This window comes from Hyaena hyaena, unplaced genomic scaffold (assembly GCF_003009895.1).
Source record: "Hyaena hyaena isolate Hyena2069 unplaced genomic scaffold, ASM300989v1 scaffold_126, whole genome shotgun sequence".
Taxonomy (NCBI): Eukaryota; Metazoa; Chordata; class Mammalia; order Carnivora; family Hyaenidae; genus Hyaena; species Hyaena hyaena.
Window position 1 is genome coordinate 1,078,727 of NW_024080759.1, and position 25,247 is coordinate 1,103,973.

General features: G+C 39.9%; 1 protein-coding gene across 1 annotated transcript in view; it reads left to right on the top strand.

Annotated features, from left to right (window-relative positions):
- Positions 1-25,247, top strand: part of LOC120235303 (lymphocyte antigen 75) — a 144,975-nt gene that overhangs the window by 109,693 nt on the left and 10,035 nt on the right. The window contains exon 35 of the mRNA XM_039237534.1: positions 19,604-19,714. Coding sequence (XP_039093465.1) covers positions 19,604-19,714 — 111 coding nt within the window. The remainder of the gene's footprint in view (positions 1-19,603; positions 19,715-25,247) is intronic.

Below are 25,247 nucleotides of genomic sequence, written 5' to 3' on the forward strand. Positions count from 1 at the left end.
TATATCTCAATACAAAAAAAAAGTAAGACAGAGAAAGACAAATGCTGTAATGTGTCACTTATACATGAAATAAAAAATAACCGAACTCATAGAAACGGAGTAGAATTGTGGTTACCAGGGGCTTGAGGGTGGGAGAAATGGGGAGATGTTGGACAAAGAGTAAAAACTTCCAGTTATAAGATGAGTAAGTTCAGAAGATCTAATGTACAGCATAGTGATTATAGCTAATAATACTGTATTATAAAATATTTTAAGGTTATTCATGTCTTTTAATGATTTGATAGTTCATTTCTTTTTAGTGCTGAGTAATATTCCAGTGTGCAAATGGATCACAGTTTGTTCATCACCTACTGGAAGACATCTTGGTTGCTTTCAGGTTTTGGCAATTGTGAATAAAGCTGCTATAAACTTATGAAAGCAACTTTTGGTGTGTTTGCAAGTTTTTAACTTTTTCAGGTAGGTACCAAGAAGCACAATTGTTGCACTGTATATTAGGGATGGATACATTTAGTCTTGTTAAGAAGCTGCCAAACTGGGGCACCTGGGTGGCTCAGTTGGTTAAGTGTCCGGACTTTGGCTCAGGTCATGATCTCACACTTCGTGGGCTCTGTGTCGGGCTCTGTGCTGACAGCTAGCTCAGAGCCTGGAGTTTGTCTTTGTATTCTGTCTCTCCCTCTCTCTGACCTTCCCCTGCTCACACTGTCTCTATCTCTCTCTCTCAAAAATAAATAAAGCATTTAAAGAAAATTAAAAAAAAAAAAGAAGCTGCCAAATTGTCTTCAGGAGGAGTTGTACCATTTTGTATTTCCACCAGCAATGAACGAGAGAGTTCGTTTTGCTCCTCATCGTCTTCAACAGTTGGTGTCAGTGTTTTGATTTTAGCCATTCTAATAGGTGTATAGTGGTATCTCATTTTTGTTTTAATTTGAAATTCTTTAGTGATACCTGATGTCAAGCGCTTTCATATGCTTTTTACCATCTGTATATCGTCTTTGGTGACGTGTCTATTCAGATCCTTGGTACATTTTTAAATAGAGTTGTTTGTGTTTTGACTGTTGAATTTAGACTTGATTTTAAAGCAGTGTTTTGCTGAAGACCTGAGGCTATGTCTGGATTTAAACAGGCTGTATTACTTGGCCCTTGTTTGTGCATTGTGTTATCTGGTTCTAGATGTTGTCACCAATTTATAGTTGCCTAGTTCATACTTACAGCAAGCATAGTTATTTTTTTTTTCCTTTTAAACAACAGAAATTTATTGTTTCACAGTTCTTGAGGTGGAAGTTTGAGATCAAGGTATGGGCAGAATTGGTTCCTTTCAAGGGCTGTGCAAATATAATTTAAAGACCTCAATCCCTGAAGTTGATAACAGATGAAAGTTGTCTGAGGGACACAGTCCACTGGGAGGAGCCTTTGAAAAGGTTTCTGACCACTAGATCCAAAGGAGGAATCTGGCAGACACTTTAACCAAGTGAGCAAAATTAGCATCACCAGTGATGAGACTTATTAACATGGTGTCTCTCCTGGGAGGGAAACATCATTTCTGTGGTACTCTCGCCAAAGAAACAAAAACATAACCTGAATCCTGTTCTTTCAATTTCCTTCAAGAGGAAACATGAGACACACCAAAACCGAAGAACATTCTACAAAATGGTTGGCCATCTTCAAATGAGACCAGGAAAAGACAAACAACGACAACTGTCCCACATTAAAGGAGACTAAGGAGAGAAGACATCTCAATGCAACTTATAATGCTGGACTGGATTTTAGAACAAAAAAAGACACACAGGACAGGAAAAGACCATTAGAGGGACAATTGACGAAATGTGATAAAAAGTTGAAGATTGGTTAAGAGTATTACACCAGTTTTAATTTCCTGGCTTTGACCATTTTTCTGGAGTTATACACAGTGTCGACATTTAGAAAAGCTGGCTGAAGGGTTACGGAAATTCTTCGGACTCTTCTTGCAACATTTTTGAGAGCCGGAAATGATTCCAGTTCAAAGGACAAGTTTCAAATACGATAGAGACTTCGCAGGGGCGGCGCGCGGGCGGGCTCTCGCGGCCGGGTCAGTCCCCGGCGGGCCCCTCCCGCCCCCTCGGCCTTTCTCCCCCGCCCCCTGCGGCCGGCCGCGTGGGCGGGATCCGCAGCGCCGGGTACTTCCGAGGAGCGCAGCTGGGCGCCCGCACCGCCGTCATGCCGCGGGCCGCGCTGCCCGCTCTCCTGCTGCCGCTGTTGGGCCTCGCCGCCGCCGCCGTCGCGGGTGAGCTGCCCCTCGCGCGCCCCCCTCCCTCCCTGCAGCTCGACCCTGAGCGGTGGCCCTCACCCCCTGCCCGGCGCTGAAGCTCCAGCCGCTGGCCGCCCGAGGGTGGCCTCCCGACAGGGCGTCTCGCCCTCCCCTGCGCGCCCACCCCGTGCGACACCCCGCTCCCCCGCACGTCAGTTGCCCCGGGGCGCTGCGTCCCGTCGCCTCCTGGCCCCCGCCTGGCACCCCTTGGCGCAGCGGGTTACGAGCGTGAGCCCTTCGACGGCCCGAACGTGCCCTCTCTCGCCCACCGTGCGCACAGCCTCGACGCAGACCCCCTTCGCGGGGAGGGGTTCCCAAATGGGGACGCTGTCTGAGGGCAGAGCAGAGGGGCTTAGAGCAGCACGCCAGGGGAGCTTGAGGGCCATTTGGAGCCGAAAGGAGGGGCGGGGAAGTCAGCTGCGGAGATTTCCCCTCCGCGCCGCGCGGACGGAGGGTGGGGGCGCGAGGAAGCGGGCTCTGCCGTGCTCGCCGCCTTGTTTGTCCGGCCGCTTGGTGGTCACGTTGTTGAAACAAGGGGAACAGTTCAGCCCGCTCACCCCTGGATCGCGGTGGGACGGGAGCAGGCGACGCTTGGATTGATTTTAAAAAGTCGTGAAGTCTGGCCTGCTGTTGTGCAAGTGTCCTCTGGAAAATCACACATGATTAGTCAGTGGCAAAATGACGCCTGAGGAAAATAGATCATTCCGTTGAATGTGTGCGGTATTTTTGTTTGTTTTTAACAAGTTTTTGGTACAAGCATGTACAAAATCTTGAATGGGGGAAAAAGACTTCCATCCAGAAACACTATTGATTAAAAAGTTCCAGGAATTAAAGACCAAAATAAACAAGAACCAAGGGAATACTTGGCGTAGGTTTGAATAACATGTTTATGCAAGTGGGTTTTTTTTGTTGTTGTTGTTTGTTTTTTTCTTTGGTTTTCGTTTTTTGTTTTTTTCCCCCCTCTTAATTTCGCTGCCATTTTATAAGTTTCTGCTGGAAGTCTGCTGACAGGCAGGAATATTTAAACGGATCTCAGTGTTGGAGGCAGCAGTAGAGTAAGCAACTCAGAACTCGCAGACTCAAAGCTCCTTTCCTGAAAGCTCTCGTGGATCAGCATTTAGGACTAGTTATGCCATCTGCTGCCTATGGAGGGGCAGAAACACGCTGTGCCGATTTTCATTCTTCACACTGAGCCCGTTTTTGTCGAAGACAAGGCTGGACTGTTTTGAGACCCCTCCCCCCACACACCCTCATTATGTTTGCCAGTAACATCTAAACGCCTCTGTAACCCACCCTCCGGCAGCCATGCCTTCATACTTAAGGTTAGTCAAAATATACTTTTCCTGTACGATTTTTAAAAAAAATCTATTTCTAGATGTTGATATCTGTCTTTTCAGAGAAGTTGTTTTTGATCAGTAATAGAGGAGAAGCTATCTTTGGAAAACTGTTCGTTTTTCCAAGTCCAGTACTGTTAAGGAGGCTTTTCAAAAGCTTGAGAAGTGCATGTCGTATAAATTAATACCAGTGATTACCCAGCTTCTATCAGTCAGGTGGCTTTAAGGATTAATTTAGAAAGAGCATTCAGGTTTGGAGTTAGGTACAGACTGTATGGCCTTCATCAAGTTACCCAACTCATTGCACTTGGAGGTAATACCCAGGCCCATCACGAGCATTAAGTGAGAACTCTATGGCTGGTACCTATTGCAGGAATGGCAAATCTTGTTTTCCTTCCTTTTGTTCTCTTCATACAAAAGGAAGGGTGATTATTGCAAGTAGAAAACATCATGAGTGCCACGTTATGTGGGTTTGGATATTTGTGGTTACTGAGTCCATTCACATACATGTTGGTGATAAGGGCTGGAAAAAAACCGTGTTTTTCATCAGAATACTTCACAATATTCTATCCAGACACCATCAGGAAATTATATTAGAACCAAGTCAAGAAAGAGCTTTTCAGCGTTATCACAGAATTAGCTGAATGGCAAAGTCTTAACGAAAAGCACCTTTGGTATTGCATAAAGTATAAATTTAATGTTGAAATGGAAATCATTGTTCTTGTTCTCTGTTGTTTTGGAGTTTATTAGTATAAGTAATCTTATGCTCTTAGTTACTATCTTGAAAATCAAAATGAATAAAACGTTATGTAAATTTCTGAGTAAGATCCCATGGCATCCCTTTTAAAAAGTTCTTTTGTAATGGTGCTTTTTGCACACAGTAGGTGATCAGCATATGTTTATTGGGTCAGTGGTTTCCTATGGGGAACTATGGGATAAGTGAATAAGCATACTCAGAGTAAGTCCTCTTCTGTGGCCATCATGTGTATCAGAATCTACGTTACCTAATTGTGAATTGCCATAGCTTACAAGCTCTGGATGAGGTGCCCCTGCCTTCCTTCTTGAAGTTATCTTTTACCATTCTTGCCTTTCACTCTGTTTATCCACACTGAGTCCCTGGGGACTCAGCCACCTGCTGGCTCTTCTGCCAGACTGCCCTTCCCTTCCCCTCTCATTGGCAGGGCTGCCCCCACCCACAATATTCAAATCTCTGTTCATATGTCACCTCCTCCGGCCTTCGCTGAACACCCCACATTCTCAATATCACAACCCTATATTTTATCTTCTTTCAAAGCACTTAATTCTGTCTGAATGCATCTTGTTTACTCATCATCTTCTTGCTTGCAGGAACTTTACAGTCTTGTGAATTTTTGTTTTGTTTTGAGTTGTGTCTGTGCACTTTTGTCTAATTTATAATAAAAGAACAAACATTTTTAAATGAATGATTTTTAAAAAGTAAGGATGATAATGGGATTTCAGTTTCTTTTAAATTACTTCACGTGTGTCATGAACTGATCTCATAATTGAATTTAAAGCATGAAATCATCTCAATCTATTGCTGTGACTGTGACTTTTTCTAATCCTTGTAGATGGCACAGTGATGTTTCAAAGGAAATTATCTCATATTTTTGTAAATTTTGAAACATTAATAAATGTTTCTTTTTCTTGTGAAAAAGTGAAATTAAAGTTAGGTATTATTATTGTTGCGAAGCATTTAAAAATGTGCTTATGTGTTGAAAATTAGTTTTGCAACAGGGTCATTGTCCACTTTTTTTTTTTTTTTTTTTTTTTTTTTGAGAGAGAGTGCAAGAGGGGGAGGAGCAGGGAGAGAGGGACAGAGGATCTGAAGTGGGCTCTCTGCTGACAGCAGTGAGCCCAGGCTGGGGCTTGAACTCATGAACCTGTGAAATCATGACCTGAGCCGAAGTCTGATGTTCAACCGACCGAGCCACCCAAGTGCCCCTGTCTACAGTTTTTTATGATACGTATCAAGTATTTTATTTCTTTTGTGGGTTATTTTAGATTTTGAGGGCAAACATTGAAAATGAATCTATAAGAAAATGGACCAGTGATGCCCAGAGAAAGGTGCAGAGTAACAGCAGCACCCCCATTCTATAAATAAATCTCATGATAGCTCTCCTGTGACGAGACTGGGGGTGGAAGATGGAGGTGGACTCCTGGAAGCTGGGCTGAAAATGGTGATATGGAGGGGGAGTCAGAGTGGCTCAAGTTCTTGTGATCCAGGGAGATCTTGCAGCCCAGAGTACAGCCGTAGGGCCCCTGGGTTAGTCAGGGACTTGGAACCCCACTCCTGCCTTCATACATAAACAGAGTAAAGAGCTCGTCTGCTTTTTCTGCCTCTGCCACGGTTGCTCTTGTGGAAGTGAGTGCGACTCATCATAACGGAGAGGGGCAAAGTTCTTATTGACCAGGGGAAGAAGTGCAGTCCTTGCCTTCACTTGTTAACATTCAGAACAAGCATTTCCCAAGGATCACTTCCTCTTATGCTGTGCCTGGTTGCTTAAGAAGAGAAATTATAAGGGAACAGAGAGTTCTACTAGAACTCACTGGTAATGCCAAACATGCCTGTGGATGTGCCATTTTATTGTCTTAGCACATGGTCATTTTGGGCAGAGGATCTATGTAGAAACTTTTGGAATCCTAAGTACAAGCTGCTAATGTTTTCATCAGGCTCCTAAATTTCTGTATATATTGAGTCAATAGAATTATAAAGTTATAAAATCCATAAAGAGTCCTTTACACACACTATTAATAACAACCTACCTTTCAGGACTGCTGTGAAGAAGTAAGAGTAACAGAAAAGCACTTTGCAGAGATCATTGTGGGCAGGCTTTGTGTGTGCGTTGGGGGGGGTGTTGAAATATATTTTTATAGAAAGTCTTACAGCATCTGTAATTGAGAACTTATGGCAGTATTTTGGGGAAGTAGGGGTTTAATGATAACAGGGTTATTGCAAAGATAACAGTATGGAAGAAGGCTTAGCTTAGCTTTCTGCTCATGAAGTGTGTGAACCTCAACAGCTTTCCTCATAAGAGGCATCCAGCCTCTGCTCGAACAGCTTTCTTCTCAAAGTAAAAACATAGCTCTTAAGTAGTGCTTAAAGCATGTTTCTGGGGCACAGACTGACCTGTAGCGTGAGAAGAAGGGCTCAGTGCTGAATTAACTGGGGTTACTGCTAATGCTGAAATGAGCCCGAGGAGCAGGCAGTTGAAAATTTTGAGGAAGTGAACAGTTTTCTATTTTTCTGTCTAAGCTTTTTAAATTTTTTGTTTTACCATGAATTGCTTATGTAATTGTTCAACAGTGGTTTCTGAGGTGCTGCAGTTATCATTACATACTCATTCCCCTCTCAGGGGCCTATGTTTGCTGTTCCTTGTCTGACCAAGATTTCCACATGGCTTTTTTTTCTCAGCGCATTCAGACTTTTCACATGTCTTTATAATCAGATCTTTCTTAGACTCCTTTCTAAAATTGCAGCTCTAACCCCTAACCTACACTCAGGATCTTACTTCTCTGGTTTAACTTTGCTCCTCAGTACTTAATCACCATGTAGCCTCCAAGATGGTCCCAATGATTCTTTCCTCCTCATATTCAGTTTTGTGTAGCTCATCCCAGCACCGAAAAAGGCTGACCTATGTAATCAATAGGATGTTGCAGAAGTAAGAGTGTGACTCCCAGGGCTGAATTATAAAAGATATTGGACTTTTCCCTTATTCTCATTTGAATCATTTGCTCTGAGAGAAACAATCTGCCATGTCATAAGGAGCCTCAAGCAACCCTGAGGCCTCTTCCCCACAGTGAGCATCAACCCACCATCCATATGAAGAGCTTTCTTGGAGGCTTGTCCTCCAGACCCAGTTCAGTTTTCAGATCGCTGCAGCCCTGGCCAGTAGCTTGACTGCCATCTTTATGACAAACCTCAAGCCAGAATCACCCAGCTAAGTAGCTGCTTCCAAATTCCTGACCCAGAGAAACTGTGTGAGTACTAAACGGGCTTTTTTTTTTTTTTTTTTTTTGGTCATTTAAAGCTACATTATAATTTGTTAGATAACAATAGATTGCTGATATGTCCTCTAAATACAAAATACCACCTAAAATAGCTTGCCTTTGTGTATCTTCCTCAACTACCAGGATGGAAGGATTTTTTTCCTTTTTGTTCATTATGAAATCCCTAGCACCCAGAACAACTTTCCCATACTCAGCCCCTGAGAATAAGTACTGTTACCATCCCCGTTTTACAAATAAGGAAACAAGGGCATGATAAGGTTAAGTAACATATCCAAGGTCATGCAGTCAGAGCCAGACTTCTCCACAGCATAATGAGCTTAATCAGAACCCTGCACTGGCCTACTTCCTTGCATGCTGTCCTATGTTATGTACAAGACACTATGATAGTTTTTATTGGGGTACAGTTAGATTTAAGAAATGATCTCTGTTGGGGCACCTGGGTGGTTCAGTCAATTAAGTGTCTGACTTTGGCTCAGGTCATGATCTCGAGGTTTGTGATTTTGAGCCCCATGTCGGGCTATGCACTTGGTGGTGTGGAGCCTGCTTGAAATTCTGTCTCTGTCCATCTCTCTCCCTGATCCTTCCCCACTTGTACTCTCTCTCCAAAGAAATAACTTTGGGGAAAAAAAATGGTCTCTGTTGTCATGCAGTTAATAGTCCAGTTGGGGAAACAGGGTAAATACCGGATAACTGTCATACAGAGCAGGATTTGATCAGTGCTCTATAAACAAGTGTCAGTCATCAAAGGGTAACAACCCCTTTTCCAAGAAGAATAGCTACATGTGGTTCTTATGCACAGGTCCCCATGTTTTGTGCTATCTTATCCTCACTGCCCTAACCACAACTAATCAAAATAGGGGTGATTACCTACATCAAAGGATGACTATTCTAGGCTCGGCAGCAGCTCAAGGGAGTTCCTGGTTTAAGAACCCTATGAGGCCTATTTGCTGAGATGGAATCTTCAGATTTCTTATTATCCCTGTATCCTTGTAATCTCTGTCATTTGAGATAACCTGAACGTCTTTAGTTCTTGTAACCAAAAAAGCCTCTCACACATAGTGTAGAGCAAAATCCTGTAAAAGTTCAGAGGAGTCGGAAACTACAGGAAGATGAAGGTTGGACACTTCACAGAGAATTCACACATGAAGTGCCTCCGAAATGAGAGTATACTTTAATCAGTAGATGATTTGGAGAGCAGAAAAGAAAGCATTTATAAAGCATAAGAACTACAAGTATACAAAGAAGTAATTTGTAAACTTATGTTATTGGCTATTGATTATATTTTTGTGTACTTAATAGGTTTGCCTTAATGCATATAAACAGTATTGCAAAAGTTATTTTTATATTCTTGAGTTATTTATTATCAGTAGAAAATACTGTGTGTAGCTTTGACCAGAAATAATATGACAGCATTTCTGAACCTGTGATCCAAGAACTTCCAGTGATATGTAAAGATGTTTGAGTGTCATCAAATATGGTAAGAGTCTGTTTCCATTTAAGTGTGTGTGTGTGTGTGTGTGTGTTTAATTCCATAAGGATATAGAAAAGGCAGCAAAAGGAATCAGAAGAAAGTAGGAGAAAGGGGAAGAAAAGGAAAAAGAAAATAAAAATTTGCATTTGATAGTATCTGCCCTTGTGACTTTCTATTTGAGTTTCATTCTGGGGAGAAATGACTGTTTTGTGTCTCATGTCTTAATACATAAAATGTTATCTGGTAGGAAGAAGGGAGGAAGGAGATACCTGCCTACTTCACTAATTCAACAAATATTTGACTCCTTACTGGGTGCTTGTCATTGTGCTTTTTATGGTATTCCCTTTATCTTGGAATTTCTTTTTCTTTTTGTAGATGGCAAACTCCTTTATCCTGTGAGTTGTAGCTCAAGTTCTTTTCTTCTTTTTGAAATGTCAATACCCAAGCTTCCCTCTAGAGTCCTTTCTAGAGGAGAATAAGATCATTGAGAGCCTCTGTATTTTTCCTACACAGTGTCTGGTAATTGATTAAAAACAAAAACAAACAAACAACAACAACAAAAAACACCCAGCCACGTGCCAAGGAATAAGCAACAGGCCAGAGGGGAAAAGAAACAAAAATAGACCAAGAGGCAACCCAGAAATTAGAGTTATCAGAAATGGACTTTAAAATAACTGTAATGAGTTTAAGAATATAGATAATAAAATTGAGAATTTCAACAGAAACCCAGAATCTATAAAAGTATAAGCAAATTAGAATTCCATGACTGAAGAAGCATTGACATTATGAACTCAACTGATGAGTATAACAGTAGATTTGTTAAAACCTAAGGAGTAGATTAGTGCACAAGAAGGAACAAGATTATAGTATGGAGAGCCAAAAGTATTAAAAATATAGAAAAGAACAAAGGGAACATATGGGACATGGTGAAAAGTCTAATTTAAACATAATTTGAGTCCCAGAAAGGGAAAAAATGGAATAGAAAAATTATCTGAAGTGATAGTGGCCCAGAATTTTCTGAAAGAGACCAGTGAAAATAAGCCATAGATTCAATAAGTGCAGTGAATTATTAGCAGATTAAAAAAAAAAAAAAAAAAGAGGGACTCCAGGGTGGCTCAGTTGAATCAGGTCATGATCTCACAATTTGTGAGTTTGAGCCCCACATCAGGCTCGCTGATGTCAGTGTGGAGCCCACTTTGAATCCTCTGTCCCCTTCTCTCTCTCTGCTTCTCCTTCTCTCTCTCAAAAATGAATAATCATTAAAAAAAATAAAGAACACAAAAAATGAAGCATACCACTGTCAAACTGCTAAAACACAAAGACAAGATCTTGAAAGCAGCCAGGAAGAGCAACAATCAGACTGACAGCTAAGTTCTTAATAGGAATAATGGAAGCCAAAACATTAAAATTACATCTTAAATGAATCATAAGTTGACAATCTAGAATTCTGTATTTGCAAAAATATCCTTTAAACATGAACGTGGTATAAAGATACTTACAGAAGGAGTTTGTAATAAACTAGTTGTAAAAGAAACACCAAAGACACTTCTTCAAACGAATGGAAAATGATTCCAGTTAGTAACACTGAAATGCAAGGAAATAAGAGGGAGGAGGATCAAGATGGCAGAATGGGTGGACCCTGAGCTCAACTCTGCCCATGAATCCAGCAAGGCTATGACAATATACAGATAAACTCTGAGCACGACCAGAGCTAGGACAGCAGCTCTTCCACAGCCGAAGATGGAGAGAAAAAGCCACATTGAAAAGGGTAGGAGGGGCAGAGAGGTGCCCATCACCACTAAACTGGCCTTACAAGAAACCTTAAAGGGACTCCTTTAAGCAGAAAAAGCCACAAATAGAAGTAAGAAGATTTTGATTTTTTTTAATGTTTATTTTGAGAGAGAGACAGAGCATGAGCAGGGGACGGGCAGAGAGAGAGAGGGAGACCCAGAATTTGAAGCAGGCTTCAGGCTCTGAGCTGTCAGCACAAAGCCTGATGCGGGGTGTGAATCCACGAACTGCGAGATCATGACTTGAGCTGAAGTAAGAAGCTTAACAGACTGAGCCACCCAGACGCCCCGAGAAGTAAGATTTTGAAAGAAAAAAAATTTACTGGTAAAGGGAAACATAGTACAGGTAGTGGATCAACCACTTATAAAGCTAGTATGAAGATTGAAAGACAGAAGTAGTAAAGTCAATTATCTACAATAATTAGGTAAGGGATGCACAAAATAAGAAGTTGTAAAATGTGATGTCACACATAAAACGTGGAAAGTAAATGTAGTGCTTTTAGAATGTGTTCAAACTTAAGTGACCATCAATTTAAAATAGACTGCTGTATACACAGGATGCTATATATGAACCTCATGGTAACCACAAACCAAAAACCTATAATGCATACACAAAAAATAAAGAGAAAGGAATCCAAACGTAACATTAAAGAAAGCCATATCACAAAGGAAGAAGCAAGAAAAGAAGGAACAGAGAGAACTACAAAAGGACCCAAAAGCAGTTAATGAAATGGCAGTAAGTACATAGCTATCAATAATTTCTTTAAGTGTAAATGGTCTAAATGTTCCAATCAAAAGACTTAGGGTGACTGGGAAAAAAAAAAAAGACACCCAGGGCACTTCACTGGCTCAGTTGGTAGAGCATGCAACTCTTGCTCTGGGGGTTATAAGTTCAAGCCTGCATTGGGTATAGAAGTTACTTAAACAAAAACAGAACAAGACTCATTTATACACTGCCTGTAAGACTCAACTTCAGACCTAATGACACATATAGACTGAAAGTGAAGAATTGGAAAAAGATATTACATGGAAATGGAAAGAAAGCTGGGTACCAGTACTTAGACAAAACAGACCATTTATTTACTTACTTATTTAATTATTTATAGTGCAAGTAGGGGAGAGGGGCAGTTTTGGAGAGAGAGAATCACAAGCTGAGCATGGAGCCTGACACAGGGCTTGCTACAGGGCACAGTCTCACAGCTCTGGGATAATGACCTGAGCCAAACTCAAGAGCTGGATGCTTAACAGATTGAGCCACCCAGGCGCCCCCTAGACAAAGGTGACATTAAAAGAAGGACTGGAACAAGAGAAGAAGGGCATTACATAATCATAAAGAGATCAATCCAACAAGAGAATGTAACAGCTATAGATATCTGTACACCCAACATATGACACCTAAATATATAAAGCAAATATTAACAGATATGAAGGTAGAAATTGGCAGTAATACAATAGTAGTAGGAAACTTTAACATTCCACTTACAGCAGTGAATATATCATCCAGACAGAAAGTCAGTAAGGAAACAGTGGCCTTACACAACACATTAGACCAGACAGATTTAACAGATACATACAGACCAAGGAGACGAATACACATTCTTTTCAAATGCACATGGAATATTCTCACTTTAGATCACATGTTAGGCCACAAGACAAGTCTCAATAATTTTAAAAGATTGAAATCATATCAAGCATCTTTTCTTACATGTTTATTTATTTTGAAAGAGAGAGAGAGACAGAGAGAGCGCTTGCATGTGAACAGGGGAGGAGCAGAGAGAGAGAAAGACAGAATCCTAAGCACGCTGCATACTGACAGTGGGGCTCCGTCTCAGGAATCTTGAGATCATGACTTGAGCCGAAATCAAGAGTCAGTTGTTCAACTGACTGAGCCACTCAGGCACCCCATGCATCTTTTCTCATAACAACATAGCTAGTATGAAACTAGATATCAAATACAAGAAAAGAAAAAAAAATCCCCAAACTCCACAAACATGTGGAGGCTAAACAACATGCTATGAAAGAAACGTCAATGAAGACATCAAAGAGGAAATTTAAAAATACCTTGAGATCTTTTTTATTTATTCATTTATTTAATTTTATTTTTTAAATATAATTTATTGTCACATTTGTTTACACACAACACCCAGTGCTCATTCCAGGGCCCTCTTCAGTGCCCATCCCCCATTTCCCCCTCTCCCACCCCCATCAACCCTCAGTTTGTTCTCTGTATTTAAGAGTCTCTTATGGTTTGTCTCCCTCCCTCTCTATTTGTAACTATTTTTTCCCCCTTCCTTTCACCTATGGTCTCTGTTAAGTTTCTCAGGATCCACATATGAGTGAAAACATGCGATCTCTTTCTCTGACTGACTTATTTCACTCAGCATAATACCTTCCAGTTCCATCCATGTTGCTGCAAATGGCACAATTTCATTCTTTCTCATTGCCAAGTAGTATTCCATTATATATATAAACCACATCTTCTAATCCATTCATCAGTTGATGGACATTTAGGCTGTTTCCATAACTTGGCTGTTGTTGAAAGCACTGCTGTTAACATGGGGTACATATGCCCCTATGCATCAGCACTCCTGTATCCCTTGGGTAAATTCCTAGCAGTGTAATTGCTGGGTCACAGGATACTTCTATTTTAGTTTTTTGAGGAACCTCTATTCTGTTTTCCAGAGTGGCTGCACCAGTTTGCATTTCCACCAACAGTGCAAGAGGGTTCCCATTTCTCTACATCCTCGCTAGCAGCTAAAATTCATTCATTTTAACTACTCTGACCAGTGTGAGGTGATATCTCAGAGTGGCCTTGATTTGTATTTCCCTGATGATGAGGGACGTTGAACATTGTTTCATATGTCTGTTGGCCATCTAAACGTCTTTGGAAAAGTGTCTATTCTTGGGGCGCCTGGGTGGCTCAGTCAGTTAAGCATACGACTTTGGCTCAGGTCATGATATCGCGGTTTGTGGGTTCGAGCCCCATGTCATGTTCTGTGCTGACAGCTCAGAGCCTGGAGCCTGTTTCAGATTTTGTGTCTCCCTCTCTCTGCCCCTCCCCCACTTGTGCTCTGTCTCTGTCTCAAAAATAAACTCTAAAAAAAAAAATTAGAAAAAAAGGAAAAGTGTCTATTCTTCTGCCCATTTCTTCACTGTGTTGTTTTTCAGGTGTGGAGTTTGGTGAGTTCTTTATAGATTTTGGATACTAGTCCTTTATCCAGTACGTCTTTTGCAAATATCTTTTCCCATTCCACTGGTTGCCTTTTTTGTTGATTTGCAAAGCAAAAGCTTTGCAGTGCAGAAGCTTTTTTTTTTCCTTAAATAGTTTATTGTCAAGTTGGTTTCCATATGACACCCAGTGCTCATCCTGAAGAGCCTAAGTAATGTCATTTTGAGATTAAGGTCTCCATTAAGAGCAACCACGGGCTACATGTAGCCCCAGTTCCAGGAGAAGCCTCAGATTGCTCAAGGCTAAAGCCATCCTCAGACCGCCCTCAGATCAGCTAATCAAAAAAACATTCCTGTGGTCTGAGTCAGGGCTGGGAACTGCAGATAGTTACTTTATACAAACTAGCCAATCACTCATCGCTTGCCTGAACCCCACGTGGGCCCTTTGAACTCACCTCATAATTGGTCATTTTCAAAGGATTCTCAAAAGTCATGATTGGGTCCCACCAAAAGTAATGAACACCTCACAGATACTGAATGGTCAAAGCTGTTACCATGGGTGCTGTACAATTGTAATTGGTGCTTATGTGATGATGCTATACATACAACGTGTGCACTGTAACACCCCCGTCTCTTACCCCATAAAAACCCTACTCGCTATTGTTCGGGGCTTCACCTTGCTGCCACTACATCGGTAGATGGGTGAGCCCTGGCTCGAGCTTGTAATAAAGACCCTTTTGTACTTGCATCGGTGTCAGCTCCTTGGTGGTCTCTGGGGACTCGCGAATCGGGCACAACAATCCCAACAAGTGCCCTACCCCATGCCCATCACCCCCCTTCCCCTCTCCCCCACCCCCATCTGCCTTCAGTTTGTTCTCAGCATTCAAGAGTCTCTCATGGTTTGCCTCCCTCTCTCTTCCCAACTATTTTTCCCCTTCTTCTCCCTCATGGCCCTCTGTTAAGTTCCTCCTAATCCACCTATATGTGCAAACATATGGTATCTGTCCTCTGCCTGACTTATTTTGCTCAGCATAACACCCTCAAGGTCCATCCATGTTGCTACAAATGGCCAGATGTCATTCTTTCTCATTGCCATGTAGTATTCCATGGTATAGATAAACCCCGTCTTCTTGATCCATTCATCCGTTGATGGACAGTTAGGCTTTTTCCATGTTTTGGCTGTTGTTGAGAGTGCTGCTATGAACATTGGGGTCCATGTGCCCCTATGCATCAGCACTCCTGTATCCCTTGGGTAAATTCCTAGCAGTGCTACTGCTGGGTCATAGGGGAGTTCTATTGTTAACTTTTTGAGGAACCTCCACAATGTTTTCCAGAGGGGTTGCACCAGCTTACATTCCCACCAACAGTGTAGGAGGGTGCCCATTTCTCCACATCCTCGCCAGCATCTAGAGTGTCCTGATTTGTTCATTTTAGCCACTCTGACTGGCATGAGGTGGTATCTCAGTGTGGTTTTGATTTGTATTTCCCTGATGAGGAGGGATGCTGAGCATCGTTTCATGTGTCTGTTGGCCATCTGGATGTCCTCTTTGGAGAAGTGTCTGTTCATGTCTTCCAGTGCAGAAGCTTTTTATCTTGATGAGGTCCCAGTAACTCATTTTTGCTTTTAATTCCCTTACCTTTGGAGATGTGATGAGTAAGAAATTGCTGCAGTTGAGGTCAAAGAGGTTGTTGCCTGCTTTATCCTCTAGGATTTTGATAGTTTCCTGTCATACCTTGAAGTATTTTTAATATCTGGGTGGCTCAGTCGGTTAAGTGTCTGATCTCGGCTCAGGTCATGATCTCACAGTTCATAAGTTTGAGCCCCTCATCAGACTTTCTTCCCCAACTCACATGTTCTCTCTTGCTCTCTCAAAAATAAACATAAAATTTTTTTTAAAATACTTGAGAATAACAGTTGTTGGTGAGGATGTGAGAAAAAGGAGCACTTGGGCACTGTTGGTAGGAATGAAACTTGGTGCAGCCACTGTGGAAAACAATTTGGAGGTTCCTTAAAAAATTAAAAATAGAATTACTATATGATCCAGTAATTCCACTACTGGGTATTTACCTCCCTAAATGAAAGGTAGTTTGGAATGATATATGCATCCCTATGTTTGTTATAACATTATTTGCAGTAACCAAGATATGGAAGCAACCTAAGCGTCCATCAATAGATGAATAAAGATGTGGAGGTGTGTAAACACAGACACACACACACACAGACACACACACACCCGACAGTGGGATATTAGCCATAAAAAGAATGAAATCTTGCCATTTGTGAGAACATGGATGGACTTGGAGGGTATTATGCTAAGTGAAGTAAGTCAGACAGAGAAAGACAGATGTTATATGATTTCACTTATATGTGAATCTAAAAAGTTCCTCTGAGTAAGAACCAGACTTTCAAAGAGGGCAGCAAAGGTATATAGTACACGTATGATGGCTGAGTACTGTTTTGCAGGAAGAGGATCTAAGGGTGTGGCTGCTCCATCTACAGACTTTCAACGTAGCATTCTGTTTTCAGGCCCTCCCTGTACCCTTCCCCTACAGATGTGTCTGGCCTGTCCAATTCTTAAACCTTAATGGACTTCCTTGCTTTTTAATTCCTTATGGCACATATAATTTTACAGCCAGATTTTTTTTTTAATTTAATGTTTCATTAAGTAAATGTTGCTAAAATATCCCTACCAACTACCTTTAAGCTACCACAATGAAAAAGTTCTGGATTCCTACCAGGGTTCAAGCCAAGGTAGTCACATGTGTAATGCAAGTACTTAACAGCAGAAAGGAAAAAAACCTGCATATAAAATAAATTGTATCTTTCTTTTTAAAAAAATTTTTTTTAATGTTTTATTTATTTCTGAGAGAGAGAGAGGCAGTGTGAGCAGGGGAGGGTCAGAGAGAGAGGGAGACACAGAATCTGAAGCCGGCTCCAGGCTCTGAGCTGGCTGTCAGCACAGGGCTTGAACCCATGAATTGTGAGATCATGACCGATCTGAAGTCGGATGCTTAACCGACTGAGCCACCCAGGCGCCCCTAAAATAAATTGTATCTTGAGACACCTACCCTCATGCTAGTACATCTTGAATTATTTATTATTTTTTAGTAATCTCTACACTGAACAGGATGCTCAAACCTACAACCCTGAGATCAAGAGTCACATGTTCTACCAACTGAGTCAGCCAGGCAGGCACCCCCATCGTGGAAGAGTTAACTGCTAAATGTAGCAGTATGAAGCCATAATAACTCAGGTCTCACCATGGGAGCATTTTTAAGTAACCCATGGTATTATTTAGGATATTGACCCAGCTGCTGCAACAGTGACCTGAATTAGCAATAGCTTATCAAGATAAAGTTTCTTTTCTGTCTCATAACAATCCAAGTGTGATATGATGGCTCCATGTAGGATGCTCCTGTCTTGCTGCTTTGTTTTTCCTAGGTTGTTTCCACTGTTCATTTGATTAAAGATGACTGAGTACCCATTAGCCAGTGGGAAAGGGACAGGCTTTGTTCATATGATCCATTTTTTTGTTGTTTTTCATATGATCCAGGGAAAACACTTTTGAAGTACTTTTATTTTTTGGTTTTTTTTAAATGTTTATTTTTGAGAGAGACAGAGCATGAGTGGGGCTGGGGTAGAGAGAGAGGGAGACACAGAATCTGAAGCAAGCTCCAGGCTCTGATTTGTCAGCACAGAGTCCGACACGGGGCTTGAACTCACAAACTGCAAGATCATGTCCTGAGCCAATGTCGTACACTTAATCAACTGAGCCACCCAGGCACCCCACTTTTGAAGTACTTTTAAAGGCAATTTTGTACCTTTCACTTCAGCTCACAGCTCATTATCCAGAAGTTACTGGAAGACTGGAAAACACTTTAGCTTGGTGGTCATGTATTTTGTGTTGTATAAGAAACTGAGGTAAATGAAATGAAATGAAACAAAATAAAACTCAGTAAAGACACCAGAAAAAAAAATGCTGAGGTCACGTACTAGGGACAGCTAATGGTCTTTGCTGTATTCTGAGCTTAGTAAATTCAGGTTGTTGAATTTAAATTAACATAGCTCTGAGGTTAAGTCTGGATCTTTGTAGTAGGGGATTCTTTTACTTTTGTATACCAAGATTACAAACAGAACTTAAAAATAAAATCAGGAACAAATCATAGTGATTTTCCCTTTAGAGACTTAAGGGAAGAGGGAAGATTAATGTCTTATGCTTCTTTTATTCACTTGAATTCGGTAAAATCCTCCTCTGTTTTCCCCGTTCTGGCCAGTGAGATCAATCTCTTTTACTTTTGCTTTTAATACTAATGAAATTCCAGAGCCAAGGCTTACAGATGTACACATTTATAATGAATGAAAAAAGAGATCAAGAGACGAAAGAGGTGCCACTCGTCTCTGCAGCATTGGAGATGTTTCTGTTTCATAGAACTAGTTCAAAGAATCTGCTTGGATGAGGTGTTAAACTAAGAATGTTCATAAGAACATCAATCTTGTTTTCCTGTGCAATATGAAAATGTGCCTGAATATTCATAATCTAGCAACTCGCCTCTTCTCTGTTCTTAGAAGTATAATTTTTAAAAAAGATTTTGTAAACTCTTGAGACTTTTGAAATTGTTACTATATACAGCAAAGACAACCTTCAGAAAGAGCTTGCATTTCTATTGGTTGTCTTTCTTGATAGTTCGTTGCCTTGGTAATAATGCTGTAATCTACATGTCTGAATTTCTAAACACCCTAAAGACTTGTAACTTTGTTCTGTCAAATCAAAAGAGAATCATTGGCACATTTCTCCTCTTCTATATATAGACTGGAGAAAAATAAATTCCTATCACAATATTAAATTTCTTTTAACAAATAATGAGAGCTTTGTTGCTAAATTAACAAGGGATATATCTTTTTTTTAGGTTTCTTTTTTTAAAACTTTTTATTTTTATTTTTTTTTACAAATAGTTTGTCAAGTTGGTTTCCATATAACACCCAGTGCTCATCCCCACAAGTACCCTCCTCCATGTCCATCTTCCCCCTCCCCCCCCACACCCATCAGTCCTCAGTTTGTTCTCAGCATTCAAGAGTCTCTCATGGTTTGCCTCTCTCCCTTTCCCCCACTATTTCCCCCCTTCTTCTCCCCCTTGTTCCTCCGTCAAGTTCCTCCTAATCCTCCTATACGTGCAAACATATGATATTTGTCCTTCTCTGCCTGACTTATTTCACTCAGCATAACACCCTCAAGGTCCATCCACGTTGCTACACATGGCCAGATTTCATTGTTTCTCATTGCCATGTAGTATCCGATCGTATAGACAAACCACATCTTCTTGATCCATTCGTCCTTTGATGGACACTTAGGCTCTTTCCATGTTTTGGCTATTGTTGAGAGTGCTGCTATGAACATTGGGGTACAAGTGCTCCTATGCATCAGCATTCATATATCCAACAAGGGATATATCTTATTATCTTATTATCTTTAGGAATTCTTGGAGTTCTTTTCAAGTTATTTAACAGGGTTTCTCTTTTCCCACATAGACTGCCCTTCATCTACCTGGGTTCAGTTCCAAGACAGTTGTTACATTTTTCTTCAAGAAGCCATCAAAGTAGAAGGCATAGAAGATGTCAGAAATCAGTGTACTGATCATGGTAAGGAGTTTATTCCTTTTTTTCCCACAGTTGTTAAATAGTGTTCAATAATTCCTTAAAATAATAGTTTTCTCAGGGTGCCTGGGTGGCTCAGTTGGTTAAGCTTCCAACTTTGACTCAGGTCATAATCCTGTCGTCTGCGAGTTCGAGCTTCTGTGCTGACAGCTCAGACCTGGAGCCTGCTTCAGATTCTGTGTCTTCCTCGCACTCTGTTTCTCCCCCCTCCCTCTTTCTCTCAAAAATAAACAGTAAAAAAAAAAAAAAAAAAAAAAAAAAAAAAAAAAAAAAAAAAAAAGTTATAGCTCACTTTTACCTGGGTCCCTATAATAAATGGACAATTTTTATTGTATAATACAGAAGCTGTAAGTGGAAATGGGGATATAGTTAACTTCTAAGTCGGAAGACAGCTGTTAGACAATACTGTCCAAAGCTGTTTGCCAGGAACTGAGCAACAGCAGTGTCTGTTGAATGTGCACACTCTGCGCCAAGCACTGTGCTTCGGTACACCATATACTTTACCTGGGTTTAGTGAACATGACAAACCTAGTTTGTCAGGTAGTTTATTATTACCCTCCTTTTATCAATGGGACACATTAAGTTCAGTTTATTTGTTCAAGGTCACACAGGTAATAAATGGCCGAGCCAGGATTTAAACTAGGGTCTAGAAAGGTCTAACAGACAGCACTCTGTTATTCTGTCTTCAAAGTGCTGTTTCAGGTATGTAGTGTGGGCAGAAATGGGACCGTGAAATGAATCTGTGGTAAAGAAATGTATCTTAAAAAAAAAAAAAAAAAGGAGACGGGTACCTGGGTGGCTCAGTCTGTTGAGTGTCTGACTCTTGATTTCAGCTCAGGCCATGATATCATGGTTCGTGAGATCAAGCCCCCACCTCAGGCTCTGCACTGACAGCTCAGAGCCTGCTTGGGCTTCTCTCTCCCTCCCCCTCTCCTGCTCATGCTGTCTTTTCCTCTCTCTCAAAATAAACAAACATTAAAAAAACAAAAAGGAGGAAAAGGCTATTTGCTAGCAGATACACTCATTATTCTCTGGAAAATATATTTACAACTTCACATTGTGGAATATTTTAAATAAAAATGATATTTTTTAAAAAGGTGTGCTTGGGTGTTCTTTATATGTTTGGCCCAAAGTACATCCTTGTTGTTGCCTCTGATTGTTGTGATACTTTAAGTTCAAACTGAAACTAGGATGTGAACTAGCAACTTTTTTAATTGAAATACCTGTGATGGTGATATGAGAGTCCTTGATTCTTTAGAGGTGCTTTTTATTACTGCATGAGGTCTAAAATCTCTTGATCATTTCATTAAATTTTATCTTAGGTTCATTAGTAACTCTTAGCATTTAGAAATGCCCTTTCCCTAAAATAAAAAAAAAAATTCTAGCAACCAACCAAAACGACATTTTGTAAGAATATCACATACTTATCATAGAAGGAGTGAATGTAAGTATAGAGGTGTTTAATCCTGTTAAGTGCCAAGTGGTACTCAATGCATATTGTTTGCCTTTGAAAAACTCCTACCTGCCAAATGGTGTTGAACATTGGCTCTATGAAAGCAAGACAGCATTTCCAATCTACTCGTATGGTTTCATTTTAAAGAAATTGAGGACTGGGTGGCTCAATCGGTTTAGCATCCAACTCTTGATGTCAGCTAAGGTCATGATCTCACGGTTTGTGAGTTCCAGCCTCAAGTCAGGCTCGGTGCTGACGATGCAGAGCCTGCTTGGGATTCTCTCTTTCTGCCCATCAGCTGCTCATGCACTCTCTATCAAAATAAATAAATATTTTTAAAAATTGAATAATAGGAATTTTTTCAAATGGGGCTTCCCCTATAACAATTTTCTGTCTCTTTTTTTAAAAAGTTACTTATATTAAGTATACTTAATGTAGATTTCAATAACGAGTTATTTGGGAGGCCGAGAGCCAAGAAAAGACCTGTTCCTATATTCTTATTATCCTGTATGAACCACTAGGTCAGAGTTCACTGTCCAGCTTTACTGCTTATCTTTAGCGGTTAAGCAAATGCTTGCTTTACAGAGGCATAATTAATACTGGCTGCCTGACTACTTTTACAACTCCAGTGTAGTTGAGTTGTACTTGCCATTTTTCTTTAGTAAAGCAAACCAGAATTGGAAACACCCAGAAACTTCGTGATTTGACCTTGGTTGCTTGTTCTGGGGTCCATTAACTCTACTGTTCAAGCAGGGCAGCCACTTAGGAATTTTAAATGTTTATTTTTGAGAGAGAACACAAGCAGGGAAAGGAGAGAAGAGAGAAGGAGACACAGAATCTAGAGCAGACTCCAGGCTCTGAGCTGTCAGTACAGAGCCCAATGCAGTGGTCAAACTCAAACTGTGAGATGATGACATGGGCTGAAGTCGGATGCTTAATGGATGGAGCCACGCAGGCACCCCAGGAATTTTAAATTGTTATATTCAAATTTGCTTATATAATTTATCTGGTGTCTAAAGAAAAATATCACTCTTTGCCCCAGTTAAAAACCTATAAATTCAGTTGGCCTTACTGATTGGGTTTTAAAAAAATGTTTCATACATTTTTGTTAACCTTATCATTTATTTGATAATCCTCTCTATTTGTTTCCACTCTGGAAATACCCAGTTCATTAATGAATCAGCAAATTAGCTAAAATTAGTTAATAGTACTGGTATTTATTTTTGGCTAGACCACTGTTTTGGATAAGAGTGTAGGTGGACATGATTTCAGTGTCTGCTATGTATTAAGAAGAAAGAGCAGAAGGTATAATATTACAATATTTACACTGGGATTTATAAAATCTTCCCAGCTATACAAAATGGTATCTTAAACATGTCATTAGGGGTTTGGAAAACAAGTGATTTGTTACCTTTTGGGCTGCAGAGAGGTATCTTTAGAAATATTCCCAGTGCTTTGTGCTAATTTACTTTATATTACCTCTCCTTATTTTTGGTATCATTATTCTTTTAGGAAAATAATTGTGAGAGACTAATATTTTTCTTATTTTGCAGCATTTTACCTTTAATTTGTATGTTATTAAAATAGAATATTTTCAATATTTCCTTTTTGTGATTTGTGAGCTATGTCACTAGCTATAAAAAGAATTGAAGACCCAAATTATATCTCAGCAGGTAGTATCAGTGGTAATGCATTGTAAAAATTTTTCTTGAGCACATGCATTCTCCAGGGACTTATGCTGTCATTTGGTTAAAAAAAAAAAAAAAAAAAAAGAAGTGTGTCTTATTTGCCTGACACAGTAATTTAAGTTTATACAGTATTTAATTAGATTACAATGTTAAGAATCATTAAAGTTTCATTGGCTTCTTCAAGGTCAAAGAAAAGGATGAAAAACTCCTCTCTGAACACTTAAGCCAAAACTATGACCTAGTTAAATACTTCCCTTGAGAATTTTTCTAGAGTGGTATTTTGGTCACATTTTACAAGTGAGTACAAGTATCAGGGTGAAACAGATTAAAAGCCTGTGTGACATTTAACAGACAGGCAGCTGGAAATGATAAAATCATCATAGTTTTTTACAAAATGGAGATACAACTCAGAGAACCTTGCTGAATACTAACTCTGGATTAAAGTATTACTATCTGACTTTTTTAAAAAGTTCTTTGTAATATGCACAATCATTATAAAAAACTTAGAAAAATACATATGCAAATATTTTAAAAATAAAATCACCCTAAATTGCACCACCCTAAGGAAATGTAATGACTTATTAACATTTTGGTTAAGTATCCTAGACATTTCACCCCAGGCAAATTTATATTAATAAATACTTTTTTTTTTAATGCAGTGTGCTTTTTAATGTTTTTGAGAGAGTGAGAAAGAGAGAGAGCGTGTGAGCACGAGCCAGAGAGGGAGGATCCAAAGTAGCTGTGCTCTGTGCGCAGAGCCCTGTGCGGGGCTCAAACTCATGTGAGATCATGACCTGAGCTGGAGTTGGACACTTAACTGACTGAGCCAACCAGGTGTTCCATCATTATTTTAGTATGTAAGAAAAGGGATCATATTTGGCAAACTGTCCTGTAATCTGCATTTTCCCTTAAAAATGTCTGTGGCAGTAAAAATGTAATGCATATTTCCTAATAACTGTATATTAATCCAGTATATAGAAATGCCATAATTGATTTAGTCCTTTAATATTAGCTATTAAATTATTTGCAGTCTTTCAGTATCATAAACATGTGATGAACTTTAATGAATGTGTTTGAGCACAGAGCCAATGATTGTTAAGGATTGCTGGGTTAAATATGTGCTTTTTAAAGGGCTCTTGCCACATCTTGCCACATTGTTTCCAAAAAGGTTGTACTAATTTTTACTCCACCTAACCACTTATGAGTTCCTATTTTGTTATACCCAGGGCCAACACTGTTTAATCTAGATGTCTGAAAGTCTGCTTAATTTAATTTTCATTTATTTACTAGTGAGATTGCATTTCTCACACATTTCTTTTGTTAGATTTCCTTTTGTGAAGGTGAACTTTTTTTACAGTCTTGAAACTAATTTTTTCTTCCATTAAGGTGTTTGCTTCATTTATAATGGAGCTCCAGTTTGCCCAGTTTGTGATTTTCTTCTCTAACAATCCAGTATGGTTTGGGGGAGACTTTTTGGCCTTACAGTATTTTTCTTGTTAATTTATTGGGGTTTTTTTTTTTTTGTCTCTTTTAAGATATAAAAGTAATCGCTTAATACAAATTTTTCTTAACATATCCGTACATAATAGCTCTGTCTCTATTTAACTGTTACCTTATTACCAAAATATTACCAGCCTTATTGTGATGTCATAAATATAGTAGCCTACTATTTAAGGCACCTGTAATTCTCAAAGGATGGTTCCTGGATCAGCAGCAGCAGCAGCAGCATCACCTGGGAAGCTGTTGGGAATGTAAATTCTCAGGTCCCATCTCACTCCAGTTGAATCTGAAACTGTGTGTAGCCTCGTACTAGTCTAAGAAGCCTTTCAGGTGATTTTGATGCATGCTCAAGGTGGAGACCCAGTGAACCAAGTATTCTGGAATTTTCAGAAGATTCTGTTAAGTTTGGATGAATTTGGAGGAATGTAATAGTAGGAAAGAGTTCCTCATTTCTCCACGTGCTTGTTGTAGTTTTGGTACAGAAAGTCTCCACACTGTAAGGTATATATAGGATCAACAACTTGTCACTGGAAAATGGGAAAATTGTTACTTCTAAATTACTGAAGCTGGAAAGCCCTATGTTTCTTAGTATTTTTGTGTTATATTCCTTATTTACCTGAGTACAGCTAAAAGGCTGTACATTTCTTTGTCTTACACTCAGGGGTTAGATGTATCCTCCCCACCAGCCTTCTGGTTGCTATGAGGACAAATTTTTTTTTTTTTTTTTTTACAAATAGTTTATTGTCAAGTTGGTTTCCATATAACACCCAGTGCTCATCCCCACAAGTGCCCTCCTCCATCCCCATCTCCCCGCTATGACGACAAATCTTGATGTCATCATTTGTCCAACTGTTTTCATTAGAAAAAACAGTATTAT